General features: G+C 50.6%; 1 protein-coding gene across 5 annotated transcripts in view; it reads left to right on the plus strand.

Annotated features, from left to right (window-relative positions):
* Positions 1 to 11,801, plus strand: part of SDSL (serine dehydratase like) — a 19,727-nt gene extending 7,926 nt beyond the window's left edge. For 4 of the 5 annotated variants that reach the window (XM_054443787.2, XM_054443790.2, XM_054443789.2 and 1 more), the window contains exons 4-8: positions 363 to 502; positions 5,276 to 5,364; positions 6,471 to 6,698; positions 7,909 to 8,033; positions 9,039 to 9,544. In XM_054443787.2, coding sequence (XP_054299762.1) covers positions 363 to 502; positions 5,276 to 5,364; positions 6,471 to 6,698; positions 7,909 to 8,033; positions 9,039 to 9,232 — 776 coding nt within the window. In that variant the 3' untranslated portion in view covers positions 9,233 to 9,544. Of the gene's footprint in view, positions 1 to 362; positions 503 to 5,275; positions 5,365 to 6,470; positions 6,699 to 7,908; positions 8,034 to 9,038; positions 9,545 to 11,257 lie in introns of those variants that run through there. The other variant, XM_054443791.2, reaches the window with a different exon arrangement.
* Positions 11,802 to 12,153: the final 352 nt, after the last annotated feature.

Below are 12,153 nucleotides of genomic sequence, written 5' to 3' on the forward strand. Positions count from 1 at the left end.
TCGGTGGGTCTCATGGTAACAAGATGGCCACCAGGAATTCCAGCCTTGCATCCTACCACCCTCCCAACCCTAGGGAAAAGGGAGCACCCCTTCTCGATGCCTCGCCTCAATCCTGGAATTGTTTTTTTTTTTTTGGCCCCGCTTGGGTGGTGTCTTCATCCTTGAACCAATCATGGGTTGGGGGATTAGGTTCTGATTGGCTCAACACAGATTATGTGTCCCCCTCTCGAGTGGAGGAAGGAGTCAACGGGGCATATGAATTTTGGGGAGGAGTGACTCTGAAGGGCTATGGAGGGGGAGGGGAAGGCATGTCAAAGGCCAATGCAGCTCTGCCCACTGCCCCTTTCCTCCTTTCTGCACAGGGGGTAACGCGGGCATCGCTGCTGCCTATGCTGCTAGGAAGCTGGGCATCCCTGCCACCATCGTGCTCCCCGAGAGCACCTCCCTGCACGTGGTGCAGAGGCTGCAAGGGGAGGGGGCTGAGGTTCAGCTGACTGGAAAGGTAAGGGCTCCGGGAAGGGGAGAACCATCTGGGTGGGCTGCTCTCCTTCACCCCACCCCATCCCTAAGACGTCCTGTCTCCTTTTCCTTTTGATGAGCTGTGGCTGGGACCCAGTCCTCTCTCAGGATAGCTGAGCTGAGGGGGGAATGAGGTGGGATGGGTGTTGAGGGCTGGGACCTCCCAACTTGTCTCTGCCCACCCTGAGAAGTAGCCCCCATGTGTGAACCAAGACAAATGGGAAGCTGGCGATGGACAGGAGACTGTCTGTCTCCTTACATCCTCACCAGCACCTGGTATTATCCACTTTTAACATTTTTGCTGTTAGATAAGACAAGAAGTATCAAGATGATGGCAGCATCAGTTCTCATTCTAAGACCACTCCAATAGAAATGGTATCCACTGAGAAAGATATCACCAGTTCCCTTTGTTACCAAAGAAATAGAGACACAGATACAAAATCTGTCTTTCCTTCTGGGAAGAAAGAAAAAAATCATTCGAATAATGGAAAACAGATTTTTAAACCTCTTGAAATTAAAACTAAAAGCCAAACTGTGGTACCTTAAAGCTGGTCCCAAATACTTCCTGTATATAGTTTCTTCCCTTTCTTCTGTCCTTCCTTCCCTCCCTCCCTTCTTCTTTCCTTCCTTCATTATTTCCCTCCTTCCCTCTTCCCTCCCTCTCTCTTTCCTTCCTTCCCTCCCTCCTTCCTTTCTTCATTCTTTCTCTCCTTCCTTCCTTCTTCCTTCCTTTTTTTCTCCTTCCTTCCTTCCATTTATTCATCCATCTAACCATCCTTCCATACATCACCCTTTCTCTCTCCTCTCTCCATTCTTTCCATCCATCCATCCATCCATCCATCCATCCATCCATCCATCCATCCTTCCATCCTTCCATCCATCAGCTATTCATTGAGCACATATTCAGTGCCTGCTATGTTAGACATTCTAGAAACACAGAGATAATAAGACATGGTCTTTACGCTCATAAATTTCAGAGTATTATGAGGAGACACACAGGTAACCAGATGATGGTAACAAAGTGTGAAAAGTGTTGCCATGGGGGAAGCACAGGGCACCAAGGAAGTCAGAGAGAAGGCATGTTGTTTTAATCAGCTATTGTTGCTTGGTAATGCTGCATAACAAACAGCCCCCAAATAGCAGCAGCATATGAGAAACATTGTTTCTGATGCTTTGGGTCTGTGGGAGGGTTAGGGTGGTTCTGCTTCAGAATGTGGGGAAGGATTAAGGTCTGCAGGTGTCCCTTGTGTCTTCCCCAGCCAGTGGCCACTGGGGGCACATTCTTCTCAAGGGCAATGGCAAGAGGGGTGAGAAGAAACACATGATGCCTCTTAAGACCTCAGCCCAGAACTGTTACACCGTCAGTTCTGCCATATGCTGTTGGCCAGAGCAAGTCACACAGCTGAGACCAACATCAGTGGGGAGGAGACACATGCTCCACCCACTCTAGTGAGAAGAACAGCAAAGCCACATGGCAAAAATAAAATAAATAAATAAATAGATAAAAAAGCTGGGCACTGTGGCGTGCACCTGTAGTCTCAGCTACTCAGGAGGCCGAGTTGGGAGGATCACTTGAGCCCAGGAGTTTGAGGCCAGCCTGGGCAACATAGTAAGAACATGTCTCTAAAAATAGTAACAATTAAGCCACATGGCAAGGTGTGGGTGTATGATTCTAATAGAGGGAGGGAGTGGAGAATTGGGCAGTGGTCAAACCAATGGGCTATGCCTTAGATTTGGGGAAAGGATCCAGGACAGGCTCCCGACAAGGGTCCCCAGGGTTGAGTATTGAAGGAGAAATCTGAGTCCCCACAGTGGAGAAAAGGGAGGGAATGATCTCACTGGGAACAGAGGAAAAGGTGTGGGTGAAGGTGTGGCGTGGATGAGCATGGTGCATTCAGGCTGAACCCAGCATGGGGGGAGGGATGGCGAAAGGTGAGGCTGAAGAGGGGCAGAGTTGCTCCATCAGGCAGGGTGGCTCGTAGGTGAAGCTAATGTGTTTCCACCCGAGGGCACTAGGAAAGCATGAACGGAGTTTGAGCAGGGGAGGGACCTGGTTGGATTTTCACTCTGCCTGCTCTGGGGCAATGCAGGAGAGGAGCCAGAGAGGAGGCTGCTTGGGGCCCTACAGGTGAGAGATGTCAAGCACTACACGGTTTTGAATCTATTTTTTTCTTTAGTTTTAATTTCAGATTCAGGGATACATGTGCAGGTTTGTTACATGGGTATATTCCATGATGCAGAGGTTTGGGCTTCTAATGATTCTGTCGTCCAAGTAGTGAACATAGTACCTGACAGGTAGTTGTTTTTTTTGAGATAGAGTCTTACTCTGTCGCCCAGGCTGGAGTGCAGTGGCATGATCTTGGCTCACTGCAACCTCTGCCTCCCAAGTTCAAGCAATTCTCCTGCCTTGGCCTCCCAAGTAGCTAGGATTACAGGCGCCCACCACCACACCCAGCTAATTTTTTTTTTTTTTTGAGACCGAGTCTCGCTCTGTTGCCCAGGCTGGAGTGCGGTGGTGCAATCTCGGCTCACTGCAAGGTCTGCCTCCCAGGTTCACGCCATTCTCCTGCCTCAGCCTCCCGAGTAGCTGGGACTACAGGCCAGCTACTACAGCCACCACGCCTGGCTTTTTTTTTTTTTTTTTGTATTTTTTATTTTTAGTAGAGACGGGATTTCACCATGTTAGCCAGGATGATCTCGATCTCCTGACCTCGTGATCCACCCGTCTTGGCCTCCCAAAGTGCTGGGATTACAGGCATAAGCTACCACACCCAGCTTAATTTTTGTATTTTTAGTAGAGACGAGGTTTCACCATGTTGGCCAAGCTGGTCTTGAACTCCTGACCTCAGGTGATCTGCCTGCCTTGGCCTCCCAAAATGCTAGGATTACAGGTGTGAACCACTGTGCCTGGCTGACAGGTAGGTTTGTTTGTTTGTTTCTTTCTTTCTTTCTCTCTCTCTGTCTCTCTCTCTCTCTTTCTTTTTTTTGAGACAGAGTATTGCTCTGTTGCCAAGCTGGAGTACGGTGGCGCCATCTCGGCTCACTGCAACCTCCACTGTCCAGATTCAAGCGATTCCGCTGCCTCAGCCTCCTGAGTAGCTGGGATTACAGGTGCACGCCACCACACCCGGCTAATTTTTTGTATTTTAGTAGAGATGGGGTTTCACTGTGTTGGCCAGGATGGTCTGGATCTCCTGACCTCAGGATCTGCCTGCCTCGGCCTCCCAAAGTGCTGGGATTACAGGCGTGAGCCACTGCGCCCAGCTGACAGGTATTTTTCAACCTCTGCCACTCTCCCTCTCTCCCCACTTTTGGAGTCCCCAATGTCTCTTGTTCCCATCTTTGTGCCCACGTGTACCCAGTGTTTAACTCCCAGTTGTAAGTGAGAATATGCAGTATTTGGTTTTCTGCTCCTAAGTTAATTATCTTAGAATAATGGCCTCCAGCTGCATCCATGTTGCTGCAAAGGACATGATCTTCTTTTTTTGTGGCTGCATAGTGTTCCATGATGTATATGCACCACATTTTCTGTATCCAATCCACCATTGATGGGCACCTGGGTTGATTCCATGTCTTTGCTATTGTGAGTACTGCTGTGATGAACACACAAATGCAGATCTTTTTGGTAAAATGGTTTATTTTCCTTTGGATAGATACTCAGTAATGGGATTGCTGGGTCAAATGGTAATTCTATTTTTAGTTCTTTGAGAAATCCCCGAACTGCTTCCTATAGGAGCTGAACTCATTTGCATTCACACCAACAGTGTATTTTTTGTTTCAGTAACTCAGGGGAATGAGACTCCTCTCTTCAGCCAGATGGGAAATTCCTTGCAGTCAGAGACCATTTCTTGGCTTCTCTCCTGCTGAAGAGTCCCCATACCTAGAACGGGGCACAGAGTGGGCACTGCAGAGTCCCTGAGGATGAGCAGGGGCTACTTCTGCCCGCCTTGTGACCCTGCACCCCTCCCTTGGGAGAGGAGGCCATTGTCTATCATTTAGCTTCTGTATCTGGTTCCTGCTGAGATCGGCTGGCATGGGGTCCCTCTGAAATGCTGTCTTAGTTTGGATTCTCCCAAAAGCGGGCCCTGAAATGAGGACTGGGGTGCATGTGGTTTATTTGGGAGGTGATTGCAGGCAGCATTGGTAGGGAGTGTAGAAATGAGTCAGGGAACGGAAGAAAGCCTGTCAATGATGTGTGAATGAGCAGGGGACCTGGATCTCTGCCACAGAGGCCAAGCCAGTGAGAAGAGAAAACTCACCCCTGCTGTGGTTGCCTTGGGTCCATCATGGTCAGGGCTGGCCCTATGCGCCATCTCTCTGGCTGCTTGAACTCAACTAGCAGGCCATCAGCTGGGCCATTGCTGGTTTCCACGGACACCTTGGGTGACCAAGTTGCTATCTGGGGTTTGATTTTAGGGGGCTTCTCCCCTACTGGTTGGCTAGAAGTGGGCACCATGTGGCTGACCTTGGAGCTGACCCACTCCCAGCCTCCCTGGCTGGTCTGGCCTGGTTTTCATAGTGTGGCAGCAGGACAGGTCCCTTGGGTATTGTGGAAAGCACATGGCATCTGTTTGTCACCTGGAAGTGCTTGTCCAATTCTCAGGAGGCCTCTGGGCCCACACCAGGTATGGTCTCATCTGCAGGGGTGTCCCCAGACTACTGGATCCTGGGGCCACCAAGGAGATCCTGGGCCTCTGCTCCGGCCTCCATAGCAGTCCCACTCCCGGCTGTTCTGAGGGCCCTTGTTTCTCTGTAGGTCTGGGACGAGGCCAATCTGAGGGCGCAAGAGTTGGCCAAGAGGGACGGCTGGGTGAATGTCCCCCCGTTTGACCACCCCCTAATATGGTAAGGCTGACGCCCCTCTCCCCAGGAGTCCAGAGCTGGGAGACCCTCACTGAGTCAGGGTCCTTCCATTGGACCGAAGGAGAAACTGAGGCCCAGACGGGAGAAGAGGCTTCAAAGCCAGGCAGACATGGGTTCAGATCCCACTTCTGCCCCCTTGTGAATTGTGGGACTTTGTGCAAAGCACTCCAGATCCTGTGCCTCAGTTTCTATGTGTGTAAAATGGAAGTGATAGTACCAAGTCTCCTTTACTGAATATGTGCTTTGAGACCAGGCACCAGGCTAATGGCTCCTCCTGCACTGTTCCATTTACCCTCCCCAAAGCCCTAGAGGTGGGTGCTATTATCCCCATTTCATAGGTGAGGAAACTGAGGCACATCGAGGTCAAACAACTTGCCCCAGATCACACAGCTAAGTACATGGCAGATACACAGGGCTGCAGTCAGGCTGGTCCCAAGTGATACACTTGTCCCGTCTTAATCACACATTGCCATTGCCTCTTTGCAAAGTTGGGGAGGGGGCTAAATTGGGGTAATGTCCAAGAAAGGGCCTGGGAGGTTGATGGAGATGGGAAGGGATGAGCAAACAAATACATAATAAAGAAAATGAACGAAGCCAGGCGCGGTGGCTCACACCTGTAATCCCAGCACTTTGGGAGGCCGAGGCGGGTGGATCACCTGAGGTCAGGAGTTCGAGGCCAGCCTGGACAACATGGCAAAACCCTATCTCTACTAAAAATACAAAAATTAGCTGGGCGTGGTGGTGCGCGCCTGTAGTCCCAGCTACTCGGGAGGCTGAGGCAGGAGAATCGCTTGAATCCGGGAAGTGGAGGTTGCAGTGAACCGAGATCGCGCCACTGCACTCCAGCCTGGGTGACAGAGCGAGACTCTATCCAAAAAAATAAAAATAAAGAGAATGAATGAAGCTGAGCGAAGTAACTGTTGCAGGACTTCCTCTCCCCTTGCTGTGGATGGGATGGGGATGGTGGGGAGGGGTTTATGTATATGAGAGGGCAGAGAACCCACCCCTGGTAAATTCCCCCACCGCAGGAGCCATCGGGGCTGGGGTCCTCCCTCACTCTGCTTCTCCCTCTCACCCCCCCTCCCCAGGGAAGGCAATGCCAGCCTGGTGCAGGAGCTGAAGGCAGTGCTGAGGACCCCACCAGGTGCCCTGGTGCTGGCAGTTGGGGGTGGGGGGCTCCTGGCCGGGGTGGTGGCTGGCCTGCTGGAGGTGGGCTGGCAGCACGTACCCATCATTGCCATGGAGACCTATGGGGCACACTGCTTCAATGCGGCCATCACGGCCGGCAAGCTGGTTACACTTCCAGACATCACCAGGTGGGTAAGGGCTGGGGACATTTGTAGGGGCTGGAGGGTGGGGGTGCCACTGTCCTAGGGCCTTCCAGTCCCAGCCAGTGGAGGGAGACAGGGGGCACCCAAAAGGCTGTCCTTAGTCCTGGGACTCCAACCACAGTAAAGTGGACCTGAGTTAGAAGGCAGTACTGAAAAAGGAGATGAGGAATATGATTCATTTAAACCTAATCAGTTCTTAAAACAAGCTTTCATTGACTTATCATTACAAAAGCAATCCATGTGTGTTGCAAATAAGTTTGAAAATGTAGGCCAGGTCCCATGGCTCATGCTGGTAATCCCAGCATTTTGGGAGGCTGAAGCAGGCGGATCACTTGAGGTCAGGAGTTTGAGACCAGCCTGGCCAACATATAGTGAAACCCTGTCTCTACTAAAAAAATACAAAAATTACCTGGGCATGGTGGCACACGCCTGTAGTCCTAGCTACTTGGGAGGCTGAAACGGAAGGTTTGCTTGAGCCCAGGAGTTTGAGGCTATAGTGTGCTATGATCGTCCCTGTGAATAGCCATTGTACTCCAGCCTGGGAAACTTAGCAAGACCCTGTCCTCCTCCATACCCCCAAAAGCCAATAAATTTTAAAAAGAACATGATCATTGAATTTAGGACCCACCCTAATCCAGTATGATTTCACCTTAATTTAACTAATTACATCTGCAAAGACTCTATTTCCAAGTAAGGTCACATTTTGAGGTTCTTGGTGGATGAGCATTTTTTTTTTTTTTTTTTTTTTTTTTTGAGATGGAACCTCACTGTTTCCCAGGCTAGAGTGCAATGGCGTGATCTCAGCTCACTGCAACCTCTACCTGCTGGGTTCAAGTGATTCTCCTGCCTTAGCCTCCCAAGTAGTTGGGATTACAGGCATGCGCCACCACACCTGGCTAATTTTGTATTTTTAGTAGAGACGGGATTTCACCATGTTGGTCAGGCTAGTCTTGAACTCCCCGACCTCAGGTGATCTGCCCACCTTGGCCTCCCAAAGTGCTGGGATTACAGGTGTGAGCCACTGCACCCGGCAAGGACACACTATTTTTGAGCACCTCCTCTGTGACTTATAATGCTGAGCTCCAACCAGCCCATAGCAGGATGGGAGGGGGTGGCTGGGGCTGGGGAGAGACCTGATTGACCAGCTCTTCCCTGAGCCCCTGGTCTCCCTGCCCCATCCTGCTCTATCCTGCAGTGTGGCCAAGAGCCTGGGTGCCAAGACGGTGGCCGCTCGGGCCCTGGAGTGCATGCGGGTGTGCAAGATTCACTCTGAAGTGGTGGAGGACGCCGAGGCTGTGAGTGCTGTGCAGCAGCTCCTGGGTGAGTGATCCCTGTCCTCCACCTGGGTTCAGAGACCCACGAAGTCCCTGCATCCTCTAGCAAGAGTGTGTTCTGTCTTATCTGTATCCTCAGCACCAGGCACTGGCTAGGTGTGCAGTTACTGTGCACTAAGTGCACGTCGAGTAGGTGGAAGGGGGTGAGGATAAAGGAGTGTGTCCTGCTGTCTCTAGCCCCCAGACTTTTGTACATGCCGCTCCTCTCTCTGGCTGGCCCTGCTCCCTATTGGTTTGATGTGACTGAGGGCTATCAGCCATCATAGCACCTCCTTCAGGAAGCCTCCCTTGATCACTCACTCCACCCTGCCTGGGTTGTGGACCTCCAATGCACCACTCCCTGTGTTCATAACCTCCTGGTTCTTATCCCTCTACATCGCAGATTGTGAGCCCCATGAGGGCTGGTGTGTCTTAGTCCCTGATGTGTCCCTAGGGCCTTCCTGGCATAGGGCATGGCAGGTAGTAGGCACTCAATAGATGTTTGTTGATTGAAGGGATGAATGTATGAGTGAGTGGAAAGGTGGATAATGGATAGATGGACAGTGGATGGATGGACAGATGGATGGATAATGAAGTGATGGATTGATGAATGGTATAGAAATGAATGAATGGACAGACACATTGATTAATGAACAAGTTGATGGATAGACAGTCAAATGATGGATAGAGGAATGGATGGATGGCTATGAATGGGTGGATGGATGGATATGTTGATGGATGGGTACACTGATGGATGGACAGATAGATAGTCTAATGATGGATAGAGGAATGGATGGATGGATAGAGAGATAAAAGGTGGATGGTGGAAGGATAGGAGGCCAGGCTGATGGATGGGGAGAGCGTGAGACAAGTGATGGATTGCCAGCAGAGCAGATGAATGGCTGGCTGGCTGGAGAGATGGCTGCAAGGATCTGCAGTGCCCAGGGCCTGCTGAGCACCGAGTGGTTCTTCTTCCCTTTCCTTCCTCTCTCCATCCCCCTGATCCTGGCAGATGATGAGCGTATGCTGGTGGAGCCTGCCTGTGGGGCAGCCTTAGCAGCCATCTACTCAGGCCTCCTGGGGAGGCTCCAGGCTGAGGGCTGCCTGCCCCCTTCCCTGACTTCAGTTGTGGTAATCGTGTGTGGAGGCAACAACATCAACAGCCGAGAGCTTCAGGCTTTGAAAACCCACCTGGGCCAGGTCTGAGGGGTCCCATCCTGGCCCCAAAGATGCCTGAGAGGCCCATGGACACTCCTGTGGCTGGATGAGAAGGACTCAGTGCTGGTGGATGGCAGTGGAAGCTGCCCTGTGCAACTGTGCTGGCTGCCTCCTGAAGGAAGCCCTCCCGGACTGCTCCTTTTGGCTCTCCGACAGCTGTGGCCAATAACGCTTTCTGAATTGAGATTGTGACTGCTATGGATCCTATCTTTCCATGTCAATGAGCTCACAGGAGACACACCACAATCCTGTTGCCACTTCTGTAATAAAGTGACTCCAAGCCCCATCTTAGGCAACAAAGCCAAGACTTGAAAACCTCAGTCTCTAAAGGAATCCAACCATTCTGAGATCTTAAATGGGCTTCCTTTACCTGGAGGACCAGCCCTGGTTGACCAGGTCAGGAAGGAGAGGGAGATGTTCTATCACTTCTCAGGCCTAGGCAGGAGAGGAAAATAACACCAGTCTTCATCAAGTGCTTGTTATATACCAGAAATTCTGCTAAGAACTTTCCACTCATTGTCTTCTTTAACATTCACAAAGGTACTAGGAAGTAAAAACCATTATTACCATCCCCATTTTACAGATGCAGAAACTGAGGCTTGGGAAGTTTACATAACTTGCCCAAGATCACATAACTAGGATATGTGATCAGTTGTCTCACTCTCTCTCTGTCCATCAACCTGACCACCTATCCCTCTACCCATCTATCTTTTATCTTTCTATCCATTCATCCATTACTCTATCCATTATTAGACTCTCTGTCTGTCCATCAGTGTATCAATCCATCCATTCACCCATCCATAATCCGTTCATCCATAATCCATCCATCCATTCATTCACAAGTCATCTACCCATCCATCCATCAATTCCTCTATCATTAGACTGTCTGTCTGTCTATCCATCAGTGTATCCATCCATCCACATATCCATCCATTCATCTATAATCCATCCATCCACATATCCATCCATTCATCTATGATTCATCCATCCATCCATCCATTCCTCTATCCATCATTAGACTGTCCATCCATCAGTGTGTCCATCCATCCACATATCCATCCATTCATCTATAATCCATCCACCCATCCATTCATTCATCCATCCATTTCTCTATCCATCAATAGACTGTCTGTCTCTCCATCCATCAGTGTATCCATCCATCCACATATCCATCCATTCATCTATAATCCATTCATCCATCTATAATCCATTAATTCATCAATCCTCTATCATTAGACTTTCCATTCATCAACATATCCATCCATCCATTCATACATTGATACATTCATCCCTCTAGCCATCATTAGACCATCTGTCTGTCCATCCATCAGTGTATCCATCAATTGACATATCCATCTATCCAGAGTCCCTGATTTTCAGGGTCACTCTGTATTGCTTGGATCTGAGCTATCTGTGTTGGGGTGGGGGGTGGTGGACTATTGAGGAAAGGGTAGGAAAGGGTAGGTGGGTCTGGACACACCTGTGGGTCATGGGAAGAGGCAGGTTCTGTGCCTGGAATTAGGAACCTCCGACTTCTGGGAAGTCTCACTTAGAGGTGGGATGGAAAGTTGCACTCCTTTGAGCCACAAGGGGGCAGCAAAGTGTCTCCTATGGGGAAGGCTGGCTCCGGGCAGGAGAGACCCTCTCCTTGGGTCCTCCTGGACGCTGCCTCTTGTGGGGCCCTCACCCCAGCTGGGCATGCTGAGGTCCACACGGTCGTGGCATGCAGGAACCTTTTCCAACCCCTCACAGCCCTGCGGGAAGCAAAGCTCAGAGAGTGCAGGGTCCGTGCAGCATCACAGGCCCTGGCAGAACCTGGATCCTGGCCCCCAGCGGCATCTTCTCTCCTGACTCATGTGGGCTGTGTGACCTTGGGCTAGTGCCTTCCCCTCTCCAGGCCTCAGGCAGCACCTCGTGCTGTAGGAGGCCCACTTGCCACTTCTTACCTCTTTTCCTTTGCTCAGCCTGTTCCCTTCGCCAGATGCCTCCTCCTTTTCCTTCTTTGTTTTTTAGGGACAGGGCCTCGCTCTGTTGCCCAGGCTGAAGTGCAGCGGCATGATCATAACTCACTGCAGCCACGAACTCCTGGGCTCAAGTCATCTTCCTTCCTTGGCCTCCCAAAGTGCTGGGATTACAGGCACCGTACTCAACCCCTCCTTTTCTGAAGAGCAAGATTTGAGAGTGACTGTGACCTCCCTCTGTGCCCCTGCTGCTTTGGTGTCATTTTCTCTTTAACCCCAGACATAGCTCTCGGTAGCCAGGGACCACCACCCCCCACCTCCGCCACCCACCAGCTCCAGAAACCCCCAGGAGCCAGCCCCATTTGCTTGGAGTCATGCTTTGTGAATTCCCCAAACAGAGGAGACATTAAGAGCACCAGAGCTAGATGCAGCCAGATCTGAGCCTGGAATCCGTTCCTGCTTAGCAGCCTGGGCACCTTGAGCAAAGGATGCTCCTTCTCAGTGCCTCAGTGTCCTCATCTGTAACATGGGTGGTTGGAGGATTGTTACTGTGGACACGACATATCTAGTCTTTCAATAAATGTCCATTCTTACTGTCTCCTGAGCATTCTTCCCCAAACAATGAGAGGAACTAGAATTTATTCATGTATTGAGCACCTACAATATGCTATGGTCTTCAGCAGCTATTTCATTTAATAACCCACGTGGTAGATACTATTATTATCCCCATTTTTGCAAACGAGGAACCTGGGGCATGGAGCAGTTGAGCCACTTAGTCTGGGTCACCCAGCTGTATGGGAGCCCCGATATGTGGAAATCTGAGGCTCATGTGTCTAACCACTCCAGCTCGTATACCTCCTTTCCTTTGCTTAAGCTCTGTCCCCTGCCTGTCGTGCCTGCTATGCTTCTGAATCCCACACGTTCTTCACAGCCCAGTGTGAGTGCAGC

Source organism: Pongo pygmaeus, chromosome 10, assembly GCF_028885625.2.
Source record: "Pongo pygmaeus isolate AG05252 chromosome 10, NHGRI_mPonPyg2-v2.0_pri, whole genome shotgun sequence".
In the NCBI taxonomy this organism is placed as follows: Eukaryota; Metazoa; Chordata; class Mammalia; order Primates; family Hominidae; genus Pongo; species Pongo pygmaeus.